Genomic DNA, 23091 nt, shown 5'->3' on the forward strand with positions numbered 1-23091 from the left:
CTCCCTTCCCCTCCCTTCCCCTCCCTTCCCCTTTTTTGGTTTTTCAAGACAGGGTTTCTCTGTGTAGCCCTGGCTGTCCTGGAACTCACTCTGTAGACCAGGCTGGCCTCAAACTCAGAAATCCGCCTGCCTCTGCCTCCCAAGTGCTGGGATTAAAGGCGTGCGCCACCACTGCCCAGCACCTTATTGTTTTCTAAACCAGACACATAACACCATTTATTTAAAATTAAATCTGAATCTTTCATTACCTTAAAATTGTAGCAATGAGATTGCATAAGCATGCATAAGGCCCTGGTTCCTTCTTTAATCAATCTGTCTGTCTCTATATCTTTGTCTCTCTTACTATCCTTTCCCCTCTCTTCCTCTTCACCCCTTTCCCCTGCTTTCCTTCCCTCTCCAGTGTTTGCTCTACCCCATCTGCCCTTGAGGTTCTGATTCTCTTGCCTTCATCTCTTAAGGTCTGGGATTACAGCTGTGCACCACAGTGTCTGGTTAACATCTCATGTCATTTAATTCTTTTCAGAAAATGTCAAGTAGCAGATAATTTTATAGAGTTGGTGTGATTAATATGTGGGTCCCTAACAGCTCGAGCGGGGGCCATCCAAAAAGCGGTTGCTTGTACATGGGATTTGTCCTTCTAGCTGGGCTGCCTTGTCTGCCCTCAGTGGGAAGCACCTAGCTTCTCAGAGACCTGAAGTACCTGGGGGTGGGGTGGGGTATGGGGGTCACCCATGTGCTCAGAGGAGAAGGGATGGGGTGGGGGAAGGATTATGGGAGGGGATGACCGGGAGGGAGATAGTGAGTGGAATGTAAAGTGAATAAATAAAACATGAAATTAAATAAAAAAATATAATATATGATGCATAATATATGATATATAATTATAAATTACATAAAAATAATTTATAATTATAAATATATAGTATACTATATAAAATTAATATACATACTTTTATTAATCATTTTATCCCTTTACATTTCAAATGATATCTCCCTTCCTGCTTCCCCCCCCCAGTCATCCTCCCTCTGCCCTCTCCCCTATGCCTCTACCCACTCACCCACTCCTGCCTCACCTCTTTAGCATCCCCCTATGCTGGAGCATCGAGCCTTCACAGGACCAAAGGCTTCCCCTCCTATTGATGTCAGATAGGGCCATCCTCTGCTACCTATGTATCTGGAGCCATGGATCCCTCCATAAATAGTCTTTGGTTGGTGGTTTAGTCTCTTGGAATTCTGTGTGGTCCAGCTAGTTGATATTGTTCTTCTGATGAGGTTGCAATCTTCTTCAGCTCCTTCAGTCCTTCCTCTAGCTCTTCCATTGGGGTCCCCGGGATCAGTCTGATGGTTGTCTGTGAGTATCTGTATTTGTATTGGTCAAGCTCTGGCAGAGCCTCTCAGGGACCAGCTATACCAGGCTCCTGTTAGCAAGTGTTTCTTGGCATCAGCAATAGAGTCAGGGTTTGGTGTCTACAGATGGGATGGATCCCTAGGTGAGGCGGTCTCTGGATGGCCTTTCCTTCACTCTCTGCTCCATTTTTATGTCCCTGTCTTTTCTCTGGACAGGAACAATTCTGGGTCAAAAATTTTGAGATGGGAGGGTGGCCCCATCCCTCAACTGGGGCCCCTGTCTATCTACTGGAGGTGGTCTCTACAGGTTCTATCTCCGCTTTGTTGGGTATTTCAGCTAATGTCATCCCCATTGGGTCCTGGGAGTCTCTTGCTTCTCTTATGTCTGGGACTTTCTAGTGGCTACCCCCAATTCCCCATCCCCCACTGCTACATATTTCTATTCGATTTCCTGACCCTCTGTACTTCTCTCCTGTCCCTTCCCATACCTAATCCTGCCCCCCTTATCCCTCCCCCTCCTTTTTCCTTCCCACATACCCCCTCCCTGTACTTCCTGTGATTATTTTGTTCCACCTTCTATGTAGGATTGAAGCATCCACACTTTGGTCTTCTTCCTCCTTAAGCTCCGTATGGTTTGTGGGTTTTATCATGGATATTCTGAACTTTTGGGCTAATATCCACTTATCAGTGAGTACATACCATGTGTGTTCTTTTGTGTCTTGGTTACCTCACTCAGGATGATATTTTCTAATTCCATATATTTGCCTGTATATTTCATGAAGTCATTGTTTTTAATAACTGAGTAGTAGTACTCTATTGTGTAAATGTACCTCATTTTCTCAATCCATTCTTTTGTTGAGAGACAACTGGGTTTCCAGAGTCTAGCTATTATAAATAAGGCTGCTATGAACATAGTGAAAGCATTTGTCCTTGTTATATGTTGGAGCATATTCTGGGTATATGCCCAGGAGTGGTATAGCTGGATCTTCAGGTAGAACTATGTCCAGCTTTCTGAGGAACCATCCAAAGTGGTTGTACCATCTTACAATCCCACCAACAATGGAAGACTGTTCCTCTTTCTCCACATCCTGACCTACATCTGCTGTCACCTGAGTTTTTGACCTTAGACATTCTGATTGATGTGAGGTAGAATCTCAGGGTCATTTTGATTTGCATTTCCCCGATGACTAAGGATGTTGAACATTTCTTTAGGTGCTTCTCAGCCATTGGAGATGCCTCTGTTGAAAATTCTTTGTTTAGCTCTGTACTCCATTTTTAATAGGAGTATTTGGTTCTCTGGAGTCTAACTTGAATTCTTTGTATATTTTGGATGCTAGCCCTCTATTGGATGTAGGGTTGGTAAAGATTTTTTTCCCAGTCTATATATTGTTGTTTTGTCCTGTTGACAGTGTCTTTTGCCTTACAGAAGCTTTTCAATTTTATGAGGTCCCATTTGTGAATTGTTGATCTTTGAGCCTGAAACATTGGTGTCCTGTTTAGGGAATTTTCTCCTGTGCCCAGGTGTTCGAGGCTCTTCTCTACTTTCTCTTCTGTTAGATTCAGTGTATCTGGTTTTATGTGGAGATCCTTGATCCACTTGGACTTGAGCCTTGTACAAGGAGATAAGAATGGATCGATTTGCCCTTGGGAATAATGATCACGGGAGTGTTCATGGAACTTTGTTTATTGCCTTGCTTGTTCTTTGACTATGTTTATTGTCTTGCTTGTTCCTGGACTATTTGCATCTATTGTATTGCTAGTTCCTCAACCTAGAACTGACCTTAATACTTGCAAGTAATTAAAATGGTATAAAAACAAAAAGGAGGAGGGGAGATGGAATGGGGGTTTTGGGGGGAAATGAGGAAAGCGGATGACATCTGAAATGTAAATAAATAAAATATCCAATAAAAAAGAAATTTAAATAAATGAAATAACCAATAAATAAAATAACCAAAAAAAATTGGATCATTTTGCATTCTTCTACATGTTGACTGTCAGTTGAACCAGCACCATTTGTTGAAACTGCTGTCTTTTTTCCAATGAATGGTTTTAGCTCCTTTGTCAAAGATCAAGTGACCATAGGTATGTGAGTTCATTTCTGGGTATTCAGTTCTATTCCATTGATCTTCCTGCCTGTCTCTGTACCAATACCATGCAGTTTTTATCAGTATTTCTCTGTAGTACAGCTTGAGGTCAGGGATAGTAATTCCCTCAGAAGTTATTTTACCGTTGAGAATACTTTTTCCTATCCTGGGTTTTTTTTTTTTTTATTCCAGATGAATTTGAGAATTGCTCTTTCTATCTCAGTGAAGAATTGAGTTGTAAATTTGATGGTGGTTGCATTGAATCTGTAGATTGCTTTTGGTAAGATGGCCATTTTTACTATGTTAATCCTGCTGATCCATGAGCATGGGAGATCTTTCCATCTTCTGAGGTATTTTTCGATTTATTTTTTCAGAGACTTAAAGTTCTTGCCATACAGATCTTTCACTTGCTTGGCTAGAGTCACAGCAAGATATTTTATATTATTTGTGACTATTGTGAAGGGTATTGTTTTCCTAATTTCCTTCTCAGCCCATTTATCCTTTGAGTAGAGGAAGGCTATTGATTTGTTGAGTTAATTTTATGTCCAGCCACTTTGCTGAAGTTGTTTATCAGGTTTAGGAGTTCTCTGGTGGAAGTTTTGGGATCACTTAAGTATACTATCACATCATCTGTAAATAGTGATATTTTGACTTCTTCCTTTCCTATTTGTATCCCTTTGACTTCTTTTTGTTGTCTAATTGCTCTGGCTAGGACTTCCAGTACTATATTGAATAGGTAGGGGGAGAGTGGGCAGCCTTGTCTAGTCCCTGATCTTAGTGGGATTGCTTCAAGTTTCTCTCCATTTAGTTTGATGTTGGCTGTTGGTTTGCTATATATTGCTTTTATTATGTTTATATATGTGCCATGAATTCCTGATCTCTCCAAGACATAAAAGGGTGTTGGTTTTTGTCACAGGCTTTTTCAGCATCTAATGAGATGATCATATAATATACAATGTATGATATATGGCATATGGTATATGAGGAATATAATTAGAAATTATATATAAATATAAATAATTTACAATTATAAATTATAAACATATAATATATATTATATAAGATTAATATAGTATATATTATATATTATATATTATATATAATTTTCCTAGTGAATATTCTGCCTGATGATCCTATTTTCTCAAGAAGTTTTAGTAAACTGCTTGTTGTTATATTGCTTTGTTTATTTTTGCTTGATATTATTGGGGCACAGAAATATATTTTTTTCATTATATGGACTGTTTCAAATATAGTGTGAATTCATCTATTCATTCGGCCTCATCTATCTTAGTATGACCCAAGCTTCAGGTGTGACATATGACTAGTACTTGTTCTCTTGGTGAAGGTATGGACCTATACATGTGTAATTCCTGTCTCTGTCTTCAACATATTTTTTTCCCTGCTTCTCCTAGAACAGGAAATTTCATCACAGTCCAGGACATGGATCGATCCTAGACCCTGTAACTGTGGTGAACCACAGTGTATCATCCTGCTTTCGACTGTGGGAAGTCTTACATGTGCCTCTGGTATATAGACACTCAGGAAATGGGATGGGGGGACACAGGTGTGATTGTGACATAAGGACAAAGGGACATAAATTGAAAGCCAAATGCTGTATACATATTGAACTGATTAATGGAGGTCAGCACCATGCCGTAGGTACATTCCCCTAACACCCTGAATTATAGTCCCTGTGCACCCAGGATGACTTCTCCTTGCACATTAAAGCAGCCAGCCACCTGCAAACTGCTCTTTAGCCCCAAGAGTTTATGAACTTTGTGTGACATTGAGAGCTTGAACCCCTGGCCGAGCAGATATTGGTCATAGAGAAGCCCAGATGTAGCATAATAATCTTTAATTTTTCAGGTTTTGTTTTGCCTGTGTTTTGGAGTGAGATAGGAGAAGTGTTGAGAAAGAATTTCACGCTGTAGGATGGGCTGGCCTGGAACTAACTGCAGCAGTCTGGCCTCTGATTTGTGGTGATTCCCGCTTTAGCCTCCTAAGTGTTGGGATTATCAGTATGAGCCTATGAGCTATCATGCCTCAATCTTATTTTGCCTTTTATTTAAGAATCTTTGTAAATGTACTTTAATGTCTTCAGAGAATGATACATGTTTTCAAATAATACAAAACAGTTTATTCAAAAGGAAAGATGAATCATTTATATTACTATTTGAGTGAACACTATTTTTATGACAAATATTTGAATTCTTATTATGAAGTTGTTGCCTTCATTACTTACTATTATGGATTATGGATAGAGTGTCTATTATGAATCCTTGAATCTTAGTCTAAAATGTATGTGTTCATAATACTTTTATTTTATAAACTGTTTTATAGCATTGAAAAGGCTGAGGCAGGGCAGTCATGAATTGGAGGCTAGCCTGAGCTACATAGTAAAACCCTATTAAAAATAAAAAACCAAATATCACACTTCATATACTCTTATTTTAACACAGTGTCCATTTAGTGAGAGAAAGTAAATGAAGTTTGGAGAGAAAGGTGGTAAGGATTATGGTAAGAGTTAGAAGGGAGAGGCTGGGGATATGAATTTGTTTAAAATATATTGTTTGCTTGTATTAACTTCCCAAATAATTAAAACCCAACTGAATAAAAATAACCCTTACTTTAAAAAATTCTTGAAAATAGATTCTTCTCTTATACAATATATCCTGTGCAGTTTCCCCTTCCTCCACTCCTCTCAGTTCCTCCCCTCCCCTATATCCCCTCTCCCCCAGATCTACTCCTCCTCCTTTTTCTCTTCAGAAAGGAACAGGCCTCCAAGAGACAACAACCAAACACTACAAAACAAGGTAAATTAAGTCAGGACAAAAACCCTGATACTGAGGCTGAACAAGGCAACCCCATAGGAAGAAAAGAATTCCAAGAACAGACAAAAGTGTCAGTGTTAGTGATAAAAGAGTCCAGCTCCCACTGTTAGGAGCCCCACAAAAACACCAAGCCAGCAGCCATAACATATATGCAGAGGGCATGTTGTAGACTCCTGCAGTCCCTGTGCTTGCTGCTTCAGTTTGTGAGCACATATCAGCCTTACTGTTTTCATGCTATCATCAAACAAAGATGTGTTTGTTTCATTCTAATGGTATAATTTTTGATGTAAATTCTAGTTAATAATCTTTGCTTATAAGCTAGCATGAGACTCTACCTACATTCACAACACTGTCTGTTCTGTTTGTTCTGCAGTGTGGATCATGGAACTAAAGGCTTTGCATATGCTAGGTGTGTTTTGTAACACTGAGTTATTCCTCTTAGCCTTACGACATTGTTTTGTTGGAAAGTGCAGTTTTGACATTCAGACAGCATAGGCCAGTAGCTGATGAAGAATCAGAAGATTTATGATCTGGCCTGCCTTAAACTAATATTGTGACTCTAAGCAAGTGCTTTCTCCCCTTTCCCTGGGACCCCAGTTTCCTTATCATAAAATGAGGGAGCTAACCTGGATCAGGGGCTTTCAACTCTGTCAGATTTATGTCCCATAATAACAAATGTTTTGCAACTCACCCTATGCTATTCTACCATAATACTAATAGTTATTAGGAGACAAAACTGGTCTATGCATTTAATTTTAACTAGTACTAGTGTGACATCCTAATAACATTTAGGAGAATTAGTAACTATTAATAAAATAATATACCCTTAATGTATTTTATCCATTTTATATGTTTGCGTCTATGTGAATTGTCATTTTCAGTGTGATAATGGGCAGATAAGAATATTGCAAATTTTTGGCCCCAATATTGCTATTTTTCTAATGCTATGACTTCTTGAAATGTCAATCAATTTTAGTATCATTCCCAAACAAGTATAGTACTATTTTTTCCCAGTTTACAAAAGACAGTGCCTTCTTGGGTGGGAATATTTAGTGTGTATTGAAATCATATAAAATACCTTATAGAGCAGAGCTATAATCAAAGGGCAAGCAATCATAAGCAGTTTCTCACCTCCGTGGATTTTGGATTGGACATTTGAAAGCTATGGGACACAGCACAGTTTTTCTCACTTCACTGGTATGTACATCTCCCTGTGCACTGCAGGACACTTGGCTTTCTGAATGCCAGTGGCAGCTTCACATTTTTACTCTGCCCTGTAGGCTATGCTTCCTGTTGAAAACCACTGGTCTATAAGATCAAATTCCCTACAAAATTGAGACTCTGTATCATTTCTATTGACTATAACACATTATGGGGTTCTGTACTGTGCATAAAGAAGTTTTTGTATCCATCTCATTGCTGTGTCACTGGTGCCATCTTACCAGCTAGAAAAATATAATTTTGCTATATGCACTCCTCACTTTTCTAAAGTCAATTCTGTCTCCTAGACAGATCTCTTACACAAATTGCTAGCTTACAAAAAGATTTTGATGCTTTGAGATAAAGACCAAGAATAATTCATTAATTTAAGACGATCACAAAATAGGTTCTCTGTTACTTAGTTATCTTTTTATATTTGTCATTTTGTTCTCATGTGCCTTATATTTGTAAAATAGTTTATTTTCTTTGGCATGACTAGTACATGTTATGACATAGTATTTCCAGAAGATGGCAGTATTTGGTGCAAAAATGATGCTTAAACACTGCTGATGTTTCGGCTGAATTTTTTCCCCCCATTTTCTGTTCTGTTTTTTTATTTGTTGTTGTTTATTTGAGATGGACTCTCCTTTATTACAGGCTGCCTTGAACTCAACGATATAGCTGGGAATGACCATGAAATTGTAAAAAGCAAAGTAGTTGAGTCGTAGTAAACTAGTTGTGTTTTATTTTAACTTAATATCAATGATGACTGTATATTTGTAGATATTTTATATAGAGTAAGTGTAAGAAAATTCTCTACCTTTGTTCTCTTATCCTTAATTTCTCTTTATGAAAGCATAACATTATTTTTTTGTAATTTATCATTCCAGAAAAATGTTTGCATCTGTAATATAGGTATATGTAATATAGGTATATGGTGGGGTGAGATTTTTAAAAATAAAAAAAATTATTATGTGTGAGCAGTGTGTGTGTGTGTGTGTGTGTAGATGTGTGTGTGTATAGGTGTGTGTGTGTGTGTGTGTGTGTGTGTGTGTAGGTGTGTACATGAGTAGGTGAGGACAATTTTTGTGGAGTCTATTTTCTTCTTTACCTGTCCATGGGTTCTGGGAATCAAGTTTGCTTTGTGTTTGTGCAATAAGCACCTGCTGGGCCATCTTGCCAGCTGGAAAAATAGAATTTTGCTATATGCACTTCTCACTTTCCTAAAGTCAATTCTGTCTCCTAGACAGGTCTCTTGTGATGCATTTCATTCTTTTCAATGTTAGCATAGATCCCCATCATCTATTTTAATCCCAAAGAACATTTTTGGTTGTTATTTATTTTTACAAATATTACAGTGGCTTATCATGTAAAATTTTATGTACTTTTGCAAGCATCAGAAAAAGTTACAATGTAAATGGAAATATGTCAGGATAAAAGGGAAAAGGGAAGTATCTAAAGCGTTTGAGACTACATAAAAAGTAATAGAAAGATGCTGTTTTTGTTGGATCACAACAATTTTCTTCCTAGTGCGTTCTTTTACCTTTTCATTTTGGGTTTTGAGACAGTCTTTCTATATATCCCTGGTTGTCCTGGAACTTGCTATGTAGATCAAGCTGGCACTGAACTCACAGAGATCAGTCTGCTTTTGCCTTCTAGTTCTTTCATGTAATGAGGTCAGACATTACTAGGTGAAAGCAATCTTCATATGTAAAGGTGGAGATCATGATTCCATGAAGCTGGAAGTGGCTTATGTTTGCTTATGTAGCAAAGATAAGGTAAAGTCATTTGATTTTCTATTTCATTTTAGGAAAGTAAAGCTACCGAGTGGTCCTCGGAAGACGATTATGATTTGGAGACTACAACTGAGACGAACGTTCAGTGGGTTAGGTAAGCACTTCAGGAAATACACTCAAAGTAGCTTGAGGATTGAAAACATACATGATGATTTTCTCTTGATTTTTAGCTGGGGTGGGGTGCACTGGAGATTCAGCCTGCGATCTTATACATGAAAGGCAGGGGCTCTACTACTTGGTTGTCTCCTCTTCCTATAAATATCCTTTTGTTATTATTGTTTTGAGACAGTCTCATGTATCTCAGCTTTGCCATGAAGTCGCTGTATAGCCAAGGGTATACAAATTCTTGATCCTCATGCTTGTTTTCTCCAAGGGTTAAGATAAGATATTTATTTTTAAGTTAAGGTATTTTGTCACTACTGATGATACTGAGTGGCATTTCTTTTGGGCCAGTTTCCTCTCTTATTCTCTTCTTCTTCCTCTGAACATATCTGGTGAAAAGAAAATATGTTTTACATATAGTAATGTTTATGCTGAAGGGAAAGGAACCTGTGGTGTCATACATGTTGTGTCTTCATGTGGACAACATCATGTAGACAACATGATGGTGGTCGTGAGCAAGATATGATGGTGGAAGTAAGCTTTATGCAATGGGCGAAACCAGAGTTGGGCATAGTGACACACACTAGTGATCCCAACAGTTGGAGGACAGTAGCAGGAAGATAGGTCAGTCTAATACAGTATAAAAAATAGAAAGTAGGCAGAAAGAGACAGAGAACAAACAAAATAGAACACACTGTCTGTCTATGGGCTTAAATGGTCTGAGCAAATCCAAGAGTAAGAAAAATTTGCAATCAGGTTAGGTAGGGGGAGGTCGGAATGCCATGAAAAACTGGAAAGAGATTATTGAAGGCTTAATATGATGAGTCACCAGCTTTTAAAAAGAGAATAGTTTTTTTTTTTATTCTTTGATACTTTCACACATATCAACAATGGACCTGATGATGCACATTCTCAGCTCCCCCTATCTCTCCCTCTAGGCACCATAACATGTCCCCTCTCCTTTTTGTGTGTGTGTTAATAGCATACTGAGTTTAATCAGTGCTGATCGTTAGAAAGTTGACTGATCTTGTTGACTTGATCTTGTGCAGTTAATCATAGCTGCAGCGAGTTTTTTGGTACATGACTGTTATGTCCCAAAGACAGCATCTCACAGCACTCCCCTATCTTGTGGCTCTTGTATTCTTTCTATTTCTCTTCTGTGATGCTCCCTTGGAGGTAAGAATTGATATAGATGTCCCATTTAAGGCTTGGCATTCAATAGGCAGTTATTCTCAGCATTTTGACTAGTTATGGGCATCTAGATTAACTGCTGACCACTGTAGACAGAAACTTCTTCGATCATGTTTGAGGGAAGAACTAATAATCTATGGACATAAACATAAATATTTAGAAGGCAGTTTGATAGCGTATCATTTAAATTCTCCCTTCTTCCATGGCCTGTGACCTTCTAGCCATAATGGACTTGTGACCATCTGTATAGCACCAGCCCTAAATTCCTTTTTGTGGAGAAGGCTTCAAATCTAATCTAATCCAAAAGCAGCTGTTTGCTCAAGTAACCTTTCTGCCATTATCTTGCTAGTAGGAACATATTGCCTGGCAGGTCAGTATTGGAGCATACCGGGTTGGCTGCAGGTGTATCTTTGAAACTTTTCCCTAGAAGCTTGCCTAGTACCTCCTGGCACAATGAAAGCTAGTCAGTAGGGAAGAAGTTTTCAAGTCAGTTCAAACTTGAAAAACAACTCTCAAATTGACCATTTCATCAAAGCAGGTTATTCAGCTGTGAGGATTGTATGGAAATAATGGCTGGCAGAGAGAGTCCATTTATTTGACAGGATGTTCTTTTAGTTCCTGTTATCCTGAGTACCACTATAGTCTCTCTGTGTGGCTAATGAAGTAAAAAGGCCTCTGCTTAAATTATGCTTCCATTGAAGTATCTTCCAAGTAAAAGATCTTGAATCTCTAGGAACCTTCAAAAGGATCAAATCACATAATTGGAAATCTGACCATGGGAGGAATAATTTCAGTGTGGAATTGAGGGATGGATGAACTAAGTCCACAATGATCGGGGTTAGAAAGGACTGGCAATGAGAGAGGAAAAGTTGACAGCTTAGGAGATCATGTAGAGAAGAAGTGAAAGTGTATGTTTAACGCTTGCTCTATCACTCCCATTTTCTCTAACAAGGCAACTGAGGGCAGAAGAAAGCTGTAAAAGTAAACTAAAAGTAAGGAAAAGTGTGATACTATGATACATGCAACTTTTGCAAGTTGGTGATTCTTCTTAAATCCCCCCTTTCCTGAGTATGTGTAAGCAGTTAATGGTTGCTGGGGAGAGACATTTTCTTCTATGGAGTAGCCAATGATAAGGAGACCATACTTCCAGACCTCCTTATCTCACATCTATGATCCTATAAGCAACCTTAATGAAATTCATGATTGAACGAATGATTGAATGAATGAATGAATGAATGAAGCTAGAAGAGAAACTAGGTTAGACGAGGAGAGGATCAGTGGCAGTAGACGGGAAGCAGGACAGCTTACTGGGGTGAGCATGCTACATTGACACAAACTGTGTATGAAATAAATTTAAAATTGAACTTTTCAAAAGACTCACAAAACAACAACAAAAAACCCCAGAAATTTAGCATTTTTATTTGAAAAAGATTTTATTTCATTATGCTTTGTTGCTTTTCTATTGCTGTGAGGAGACACCATGACCAAGGCAACTTATAAAGAAAACATTTCATTAGAGGCTTGCTTCCAGTTTTAGAGGGTTAGCCCATGACCATCTTGGCAGGGAGCCTGGCATCAGGCAGACAGCCATGGCACTGGAGCAGTTACCCATACTTAGACCCATAGCTTAGACCTTTTCAGCAACTTGGAGGCAGATAGGGAGAAACTGGGCATAGGATAGGCTTTTAAAAGCTCAAAGCCACTGGATGGTGGCAGTGGTGGTGGCACACAACTATAGTCCCAGCACTTGGTAGGGAGAGGCAGGTGGATCTCTGTGAGTTCAAGGCCAGCCTGGTTTCCAGAGTAAGTTCCAGGAAACAAACAAACAAACAAACAAACAAAAAAAAGCAAAAGAAAATTCAAAGCCCGCTCCTAGTGACACACCTTCTATAACAAGGTAATACCTTCTGATTCTTCCACCAACTAAAGACTAAACATTCAAATACATGGGCCTTTCGGGTCTGCTCTCACTAAAACCACCACAGGCATTTTTATTTATTTGTGTAGAGTATGTATGTGAAGGCATGTGCCTTCATAAAATTACTTTGTTACTACTTCATAACTGCAATTTTGCTGCTGTTTTAAATTATAATGTAAATATTTGTGTTTCCCAATGGTCTTAGGTGACCCCTGTGAAATGGCATTTGACCCCACAAGGGGTTGTATATACTGAAGATGTTGAAAACCACTGAATTATACCATCAGAAAGTATAAAGTTGTATAGGTTTGTTTAAAAGGACAAGTTTATTTAAAGAATTGTTTGTTTTTAACTCTGGTTATATTTTGTATGTTTCTCATAACTATGAATACCACTTTTAAAAACTCATAATTGACTTGAAACATGAGATAGATATAGCAAACATTGCAAGGTAGTATAATTTATGTTATACTGTATTTACAGTTGGTTTTTGTAAATGTTTGCATATTGATTAATTTTAAATTTCTATGAGTCTATTGAGTTCCTTAGGTTAACTCATTTCACTTGTTTTCTGAAAATACTGCAAGCGATGTGCTTTATATAATTTAACACATCCAAAACATAAATTAAGAGAGTCAATTTATTCTTGTAGCTGGCTCATACACCATCCAGAAACCTGCTAAATCCATAGCCATTACTTTCCAGTTAGTTTGTCGTGAGTGGAAAATTCCATTCCATCTAACTTATCATATGAACTTACATGGTTATTAAGGAATTTCTCACATACAGGTATGTGACCGGAGGCAGTTTGGTTGGAGGTTGATTCATGGGAGTGTATTCAGGCTCCCAGAGCATGGAATGTTGCTGTCTATCCTTCTTGGTCAAGGAACACAAGTTTTCATAATGACTTTTCTGTCTTTATGTGAGTACAGTTAGGTATAGTTTAAACATTTGTAGTAAACTCGTGACATATATTAAGCTTTGATTCATAAGTACAAAATGAAAAATGTATGGATTAAGAAAATCCATGTTTTTCATGCTTCACATTTCTTCTTTTCAAATTCCAGATGTGAGTTTGAGAATGTTCCTCTATCAGAAACCTTATCTAGCTTGTTCAGTTCTAAATTATTTATTTAAAGACTCCAGCATGGCCGGGCACAGTGGCACACACCTTTAATACCAGCACTTGGGAGAGAGAGACAGGCAGATGTCCGTGAATTTTAGTCTAGCCTGGTCTACATACTGAGCTCTAGGACAGACAGAACTCTATAGTCAGAACCTGACTTAAATAAACTAATCCACGCAAACCAAACCAAATAAAAAAATCCCCAAACTGCAGCACATGTTTCTTAAATTGTAAGATAGATTCCTTTTTTAAAATTGGTACATGAGTAGAGTCCTATTTTCAGTGGACTGGGGGAACACTTGAAACAAAGGCTAACATTTTGAAATCTCATGGCAAGCTTAAGTGCAGGGTTTTGAGGTTTCAATTTCTCTGCTTTTTTGGTTTTGTTTTGTTTTGTTTTTGATAAGAGTTCTCACTGGCTGGCCTGGAACTTACCAAGTAAAGTAGGCTGGCCAATCAGTAATCCCAGAGAGCCATCTGTATGCCTCCCTAGAGCTTTGACTTGAAGTGTACCACCATGTCTAGATTTATTTTAGCCCAGGTTCTTGATACTGAACTTGAGTCTTTGTATTTGCAAGGTAAGCACTTTGCAGACTGAACTATGGCCTTAGACCACAGGTACAGATCTTAAAGTGTACAGATGGAATGGTATTCTTAGTTTTATTTTTTTATATTTTGCTTTTAATATTTACTTATCTAGAGTTTTATGTCACTGAGGATGAAATTGGACCTCTAATCATCTTTCCTCCTCCTCTCACGTGATGATACTATAAACAGACACTTTTCACCACAACCAGTTTATGAAGCCCTGGGGAATCAAACCCAGGACTTAGTGCCTTCTAGGCAAGCACTCAACTAATCAATCTATATCCCCAGGCTTTTATTTTATTTTTTGAGACAGGATCTCATGTAGCACGTACTGGTCTAGATTTTTTTATGTAGCCAAGGCTAGCCTTCTTCTCCTGATCCCTTGCCTTCACTTTTCAAATTCTGGGATAACAGACATATGCCACCATGCCCAGCTATCAAACTACATGTTTAGTAGTCATTCTAACAATGACCTATGGATATGTGCTTCCTTAATTTATGAGCTAAAGATGGAGCCCGGCACTGTTGTATAGCCAGAGTAATGATTTTATAAGCAAAGTTGCTGCAGAAGGTGGCTTATTAGATGCTTCAGAGGACAGTGGTAATTTTAAACGGTCAACTTGAAGGCACTTTTTCCCCAAGAAACTAAACCTTCAACTTTTTAATTCTTTACTTTGGCAAAATACAGAAAGAAGAAATTTTTGAGGGAAAAATTAATTTGCTCTTCTTAAGATGACTATTGGAATAGGGCAAAAGAGATAGTATCTGATTTTGGTCTAGTGAAATTAAAGACTAACTCAAGTATAAAACTTCCATATACCTTAAACTGAAAGCCAAACCTTTTCACTTAAGAAATTGTCAGGGAAGTAGATAAACAAATATTGTTTTATTGAAACATGATTTAAATATTATCCTTGGAATATTTCCTTGCATATTGTTTTACATAATGCTTTAAATGTGGTAATACTTAAGTTCTTAGACAATCTTCAGGCTATTCTCATGCGACTTTTATTTTATTTTTCTGCCTTTAGTTCTGGCTGGTCTTGGTTTTCTTACTCCTTCTGAGCAAACTGCTTTAGTGAACTATGGTGTTGTGCTGTGGCTCATACTGGAAATCCCTGCTGGATATGTGTCTGCCAAAATGCACAAGAGTAAGCATGACTGCTGTTATGATTCCAGAAAGTTGCTGGGTTAAATATAGGAGTTGAAAGGCCGTAAAGAACAAAATCAGAAAAGATTACATGGAATTTTAGCCAACATATTCAGTTGTAATTATAGTCTGATTACTACTGTGTTGGTAAAATGATATCATTCAAAACATTTCATTAACTATTGTGTTTTTTTTTTACTTCTTTAGCATTTAAAGGTGTAAACTGGAAGATGCATTTTTTGCTGACAACATTGTTATTTCCTGGGTTAGTATCTCATATTCTTTTATCTCTATACAATTATGTTCTTTTTTTAGGTTTAATCTTGGGAAAAACCATATTGTGTGCTATAATGAAGAGTAGGAAGGTGTTGAATGACTACTGTGTTTCTGTAGCTGCACTTTCCCTTACTTTTATGTCTGCACTCTTTCTGTCTTCTACATGTTAACGCCAGCACAGAGATGGCAATCGTACGTGTTCCATTTTGATCTTTGTTTTTGAAGCAGATTCTCAAAATACTTATCATAGGTAAACGTCTTGCATTACACATCATACTATGGTGACAATTTATACGTAGCATTTTGTTATTCTCCTTGTTGCTGTCTTCAGTGATTATTTTTTCCTGTCTCTCCTTGTCACTGCAGCATCATTAGTGACAGTTGTAGGTTTATTTATAGTCAATATGGAGGTGGGGCTGCTGCTATGTAGGGGCTGTGAAAGTAGTTCATTCAGTCCTTTAATGACTCTCTCCCCCTCCGTCCCTCTCCCCCCACCTGTGCGTGCGTGTGTGTGTGTGTGTGTGTGAGTGTGTGTCTGTGATTACAAGTATTTGATACTGCATTTGGCCTTAAGTAGTGCTAGAGATCAAATGGGCCTTCGAGCTTGCTAGGCAAGCAGTGTAATGATCAGGATTACCTACTTGATTTCCTTCTTGTCACATTCTTAGAGGTTATTTTTAAATGTGTATAAGCCATTTCTCTGAAAACTATTTTGTGCAGTGCTTATCTTTTGTATAGCAAACAATGTGAACATGGATGTGCCCTGTGAATCAATGTTTTCTTTTATAGATGTGCTTTTTGTTTTGTATAAATTATATTACTTTCATTTATTTGCAGCACTGGAAATTAAACTGAAAGCTTTGCATATGCAAGGCAGGTGCTCTTCTGTTGAGATCTTTCCCAAGGCTGATTTGAATTTGTTTTGTCTTGTTTTCATTGAGACAGGGTCTTACTATGTGGCCCTGGCTGGCCTAGAACTTACTATGTATATCAGATTGGCTTCTGGCTTGTATCAATTCCTGCTTTTGTCTTGCAAGTATGGAGGTTTGAAGTACCACATCCAGCGTTCATTCCACTTTCTAGATTTTGAATTTTTTTCTGCTTCTTTTGCTTTATCATCATTGAATTTTTAATTTGTTCAGTTTTTTTTGTTTGTTTTTGAGACAAGGTCTTGCAGTGTAATCCTGGCCAGGCTTAAACTTGAGTCAGTCTTCAGTTTCTTAAGTACTGAAATTCCTTGTGTGTGTCACCATGTGTGGCTTCTTCTTTAATGTCCCTATGAAGCATAGCTTGCCAGGGACAGAGAGGTGGTTTACTAACACAGGAGTTGCTTAGCATGTATATTCTGTTACTTTTCTATTGCTGTAATAAACACCATAACCAAGACAGCTTATATAAAGGACAGGGTTTTGCTTTGGCTTTATGGTCCCACAGCAAGAGTCCACAGTGTTGGGGAAGGATGGAGGCCAGTGCCTAGAGCATGAAGCTGAGAGATCACACCCTCAACCACAAGCACAAAAGCAGAGGGAGAATAAACTGGAATTGGAATTTTCCAAACCCTTCTCCAGTGATATGCATCTTCTAGCCAGGCCATACCTTGTAAAGGTGCTATAAAATCCCCAAGCATCACCACTGACTGGGGACCAAGTGTTGAAACATCTCAGCCTACAGGGTACATTTCTCTAACAGACACACACCAGAACATCTTGTCTGTGTCATATGGATGCAATACCATCTCATTCATTCTCTTATTATATTAGTGACTTTAATGTATATTCTTTTTTTTGATGGATAATGTCATTTCTTTCAAGTTTACTTTCCCATTTTGAAAATTGTTTTTAGTCTCTATTTTTCATGTCTTCTTCAAAGGTCTGACAATATTGCTATATGCATATGTGTGCATATACTTAAAAGTGTGGGAATATTCAGCCATAGTGATCCATGGCACAATCCTAGCACTCGAGAGGCTAAAGCAGGAGGACCCCCTCCCCCACAAAGTTTAAGGCTAGCATGCTGTATATAACTTTTAGGCCATGCTGGGCTACAAAGGTAGAGCCCGTAAAATGTGTGAGAATAAAATAATAAAAACTATCAATATATAGAAATGTATGGAGACCCGGAGCTTTACTGGAGGTTTATCCAGACACTCCACCAGTTTTTGTTGTGTCTAAACTGACTGTGTTTGGGGGCGGGGGGCAGGTGTAGTATGTGTTTGTATGTGTGGAGAGACCAGAGGAGGCCAATTAGAATCTTGCTTCTAACATTCTCTGCTTTATTTCTTTTTCTGGAAACCTCTTAGGACATTTATTATCTTTAGGATTTAAGTGTTTGATCACTTTTCCAAGAGAAGTATTTTCCAGTCTCCTGTATGAGGAGTTATTATCTGATGGTTAGCTTTCTAAGAGATGGGGGGTGTCTATGCATGCAGGGTTTAGTGTGCATTGGATATTTAAATATTTTTGAGTGTAGTAGTCAGTTTCTTTGCTGTGCCTGGTATTCTGCAGCCCAGAGAAGCCTCCAGATATCTGCTGGGAGGGAGGGAGGTGATAGAAGTATCTACACCTCAAAAAGCCATCACAAAAATTCTCTTTCTTTAGTCACTTCCCACCTCTTGCTGTTCCTCATAGAATACCTGCTGCTATCATTTTCTGACCCTTTTATCGATTCTGTGGTGTGAATTGTATTTTTTCTCACATTTCTCACTGCCTGCATGGTTTCCGACAGCCTATTGATTTTCTGGTACCTGTTTTCCTGGTCTCTCTACTTGTGTAGATTCTAAAAGCAATAGTTCTGTAAAATTTTGTTTTATATGTGTGTCTGTGTGCTTCTGTGTTAGTATCCACATGTGTATGCTGGCATTTGTACCAGCCAGAAGAGAACATCAGATCTCCTGAAGCTGGAGTTACAGGCAGTTTTAAACTGCCAGGTGGATGTGGATGATGGGAACCAAACTTGGGTCCTCTTAAGAACACAAATCACTTCCTTTTTTTCTATTCTTTTTGTGCATTTTATTTTCTATTTCTTTAAATTTTCTAGTATTTATATGTATGTTCATGCATGCATATACATGCAAGCTCACATGTGCAGTTATGTAAATGATGTTGATGATGGTGTGTGTATGTGTGCTCCTGTGTGTGAGGAAGTGTGGGTATACTTTGTGTCACAGCATGGTGGTCAAAGGAAAATATTTGGGAGTCATTTTTTTTTCCTTCCAGTGTGGGATCCAGGGATCGAACTTGGTTCATCAGGTTTGTGCAGCAGCCAATTTACTGTAGGAGTCATCTAATTGATCCTTTAGTTTACTTTCTGAGACAAGGTCTTACCATGGGTACTGGCCTAGTGCTCACTCTGTACAGACTGGTTTATTTGGAGTTTCTTACTGTTGATGAGATAGTGTCTATACCCCTGGCTCGTCCTGAACTAACGATGTAAATCTGTTAATTGCAAATATCTTTATGCCTCTACCTACCAAGTGATGGGCTTACAGGTGTGCTACACCCTATCTAGCTCAGGAAGCACTCTTTTTTATTGTTTATTCAGTTACATTTAGTTAATTATGTTATTTATTTACATGCCGAATGTTGCCCTCTGTCCTAGACCCCCTGAAAGAGTTCTTCTCCCCACCCTACCCTAGTTGTCTTCGAGGAAGTACTCGCCCCCTGTGTCCCTCCACCCTGGGGCATCAAATCTTTATAAGATTAGGCCCATCCTCTCCCACTGAGGCCAGACAAAGTAGCCCTCTGCTACCTATGTGCCAGGGGCCATGGCCCAGCCCATGTATGCTCATTTGGTTGGTGATTTAGGCTCTGGGAGCTCTGAGTGGTGGTGTTCTTCCTATGGAGATGTGATCCTCTTCAGTTTCTTCAGTCTTCCCCTTAACTCTTCCATAGGGATCCCCAACCTCTGTCCAATGCTTGGCTGTGAGTGCATCTGTCTCAGTCAGCTGCTGGTAGAGCTACTCAGAGGACAGCCATGCTAGGCTCCTGTCTGCAAGCACAGCATAGCATCAGTAATAGTGTCAGAGTTTGGTGTCTGACCATGGTATGGATCCCAAGTTGGGCCTGTCACTGGACTGCCTTTCCTTCAGTCTCTGCTCCATTTTTGTTCCTGTATTTCTTGTAGACAGGAGCAATTTTGGGCCAAAAGATTTGTAGGTAGCTTGGTGTCCCCATCCCTCCAGTGGAGGTCCTGTCTGACTACTAGACGTGGTCTCTTCAGGTTCCATCCTCTCAATGTTGAGCATTTTGACTAAAGTTATCCATATTGAGTCTTGAGACCCTACCCTGTCCCAGGTCTCTGGAACTTTCTAGAATTTCCACTTACCCCATACACCCTGCATCTGCGTATTTCCATTCATTTTTCTGGCCCTCGAGGTCTCTTTCCTGTCTCCCCCATACCCGATCCTGCCCCCCTTTGCCCTCCCCTTTCCCCTCTCACCCCTATCCCTCCCTCCCTCTGCTTCCTATGTTTATTATGTTCCCCTTCTAAGTAGGATTGGATCATCCTCACTTGGGCCTTCCTTCTTGTTTAACCTCTTAAAGTCGGGGTGGTGTATCATGGGTATTCTCTACTTTTTGGCTAATATCCACTTATCAGTGAGTACATACCATGCCTGTCCTTTTGGGTCTTGGTTATCTCACTTAGGAGATATTTTCTAGTTCCATCCATTTGCCTGCAAAATCAATGATGTCCTTATTCTTAATAGCTGAATAGTATTCCATTGTGCAAATGAACCACATTTTCTGTATCCATTCTTTGATTGAGGGACATCTGGGTTGTTTCTAGTTTCTAGCTATCATGAATAAGGCTGCTATGAACATAGTGAAGCATGTATCCTTGTGGTATGTTGGAGCATCTTTTGGGTATATGCCCAGGAGTGGTATAGCTGAGTCTTCAGGTAGACCTATTTCCATTTTCTGAGAAACTGCCAGATTGATTTCCAGAGTGGTTATACCAGTTTGCAATCCCACCAGCAATGGAGGAGTGTTCCTCTTTCTCCACATTCTTGCCAGCATGCCGTTTTTAATCTTAGCCATTCTGACTGGTGAATGGTGGAATGTTAGGGTCATTTTGATTTGCCTTTCCCTGATGACTAAGGATATTGAACATTTCTTTAATTTGAGATTCCTCTGTTGAGAATTCTCTGTTGAGCTCTGTATTCCATTTTTTAAATTTTACTTACTTACTTTACATCCGGCTCACTGCCTCCCTTCCAGTCACACCCTCCGACAATCCATTCCCTGTCCTCTTCCCCTTCTCCTCTGAGTGGGTGGAGCCCCCTGTTAACCCCCCCACACCCTGGCACTTCAAGTATCTGTGAGGCTAGGTGCTTCCTCGACCACTGAGGCCAGACAAGGCAGCTCAGCTAGAAGAACACATCCCATGTACAGGCAACAGCTTTTGGGATAGCCCCTGCTCCAGTTGTTCAGGACCCATATGAAGACCGAGCTGCACATCTGCTACATATATTTGGACAGGCCTAGGTCCAGCCAATGTACATTCTTTGGTTGACAGTTCAATCTCAGAGCCCCAAGGGTCCAGGTTAGTTGATGGTCTTCCTGTGGAGTTCCTACAGTCCTTCCTCTTATTCTTCTATAGGAGTCCCCAAGCCCAATGGTTGGCTGTAAGTATCTCTATTGGTGGAGGAACACCCTCATAGAGGCAAAGGGGAGGGGGAGGGAGAGGGAGGGAGAATGGGATGGGGGGGTTGGTGGAGGGGAAACCATGAAGGGGGATATCATTTGAAGTGTAAATGAATAAAATGATTAATAATAATAAAAAAGAATCCCCAAGCTACATCTACTGTTTGGCTGTGGATGTTTGCATCTGTCTGAGTCAGCTGCTGGGTGGAGCCTCTGAAGGACAGCTTACTCCTGTCTGCAAGCATAATAGTATCATTAATAGTGTCAGGGATTGGTGCTTGACCATGGAATGGGTCTTGAGTTGGGCTGATTATTGGTTGGCCATTCCCTCAGACAGTGCTCCATTCCCCATGCCTGCATGTTTTGTAGACAGGATAAATTTTAGGTTGAAAGTTTTGTGTGTGAGTTGGTGTCTCTGTTGCTCCACTTTGGTTCCTACCTGGCTACAAGAGGTGGCCTCTTCAGGTTCCATATCCCCACTGCTGTGAGTCACAGCTAAGGTCACACCCATTGATTTTTCTGTGCGTCTCCTATCCCAGGTCTTTGCCTTGTTCTGGAGGTGTTCCACACTTCCCACCCCTGTCAGTAGCAGATTTCCATTCATTCTCATGGCCATCTGGCTGGCCACTTCTCCTGTCTCTCCACACACCTGATCCTGAATCTCCCCATCCCCTCTCCTTCCCAATTCCCTCCTTATATAGCCTCTTATGACCTTGGAGCCTCTCAGAGGCTCTATCTTCCCTGCTCACTGAGTCCTCTGGGCCAAGCCAAGCTGCTCTGAGCACCCTGCTATCCTCTCTGGGCCTCCATTTTCAGCCACTTCTTCCCCCACCTTCATCAGACCTGTGGATCCTGAACCATATAGGTAAGTTTCCATTTCCTCACCTATCTTCCCTGCTCTCTGAGCCTTCTGGGCCAAGCCAACCTTCTCTGAGCAGCCTGGTATACCAGGAGGACCTCCATTCTCTGTCACCTCTACTCCCCTTTCATCAGACCTGTACCCCAATTTTAAATTAGGTTATTTGGTTTTTTGGAGTCTGACGTCTTGAGTTCTTTATATATTGTGGATATTAACCGAACAAGTAGTATATCATGAAAAAGAAACCAATCTAAACGTATTTTTTTCTATATTTTCTTGCTTGGACTTTATGTTAATTGGTACATAAATGCTTCTAGAAGCTACATCCTTTACATTCTGGTACCTTGCCTTCCCGCACTGCCAGATAGCAGATAACATAAGATACAGTGTGTGGGTGAAATTCCATATTAGAGTAACAGGTCAGTAAGATCTGAGCTTCAGTCAGAGCATGCAATACAGGTCTCAGAGTGTCTAACTGTATATATAATTCATTTTCCAAATGCTTGGATGTTAGTGGCCTGTGAGCTCTGTCTGGCCTTGTGAATTGGTTTATTTTTCTTTATTATTGTTTTTAATAATTTCCCACTTAGATCATTCCAGATTCCTACTTGTAACTTTGTTATATTTTTGAATTCTGAAAAATATAAAGACAAGAGAGTGATAAAATTTAAAAAAAAGATATAGGGTTAGTAAAGATCTTTTCCCAATGTGTTGGTTGTAGTTTTGTCCTATTAACAGTGTCCTTTGCCTTACAGAAGATTTTCAGTTTCTTTTTTCTTTTTTCTTTTTTTGATTTTTCATGACAGGGTTTCTCTGTGTAGTCCTTGCTGTCCTGGAGCTCATTCTGTAGACCAGGCTGGCCTCGAACTCAGAAATCCACTTGCCTCTGCCTCCCAAGTGCTGGGATTAAAGGCAAGCTAGATTTTCAGTTTCAAGTAGCCCTATTTATCAGTTTTTGATCTTAGATCCTGAGCCATTGGT

At 39.4% G+C, this 23091-nt stretch overlaps 1 protein-coding gene across 1 annotated transcript in view; it reads left to right on the forward strand.

The window, feature by feature from the left end:
* LOC114628925 (transmembrane 9 superfamily member 2-like) overlaps positions 1 to 23091 on the forward strand; it is a 76351-nt gene that overhangs the window by 17143 nt on the left and 36117 nt on the right. The window contains exons 8-12 of the mRNA XM_028776905.1: positions 9273 to 9352; positions 9855 to 9894; positions 13259 to 13391; positions 15215 to 15334; positions 15541 to 15598. Coding sequence (XP_028632738.1) covers positions 9273 to 9352; positions 9855 to 9894; positions 13259 to 13391; positions 15215 to 15334; positions 15541 to 15598 — 431 coding nt within the window. The remainder of the gene's footprint in view (positions 1 to 9272; positions 9353 to 9854; positions 9895 to 13258; positions 13392 to 15214; positions 15335 to 15540; positions 15599 to 23091) is intronic.

The sequence above is a fragment of the Grammomys surdaster genome, unplaced genomic scaffold, assembly GCF_004785775.1.
Source record: "Grammomys surdaster isolate TR1022 unplaced genomic scaffold, NIH_TR_1.0 274, whole genome shotgun sequence".
Classification (NCBI taxonomy): domain Eukaryota; kingdom Metazoa; phylum Chordata; class Mammalia; order Rodentia; family Muridae; genus Grammomys; species Grammomys surdaster.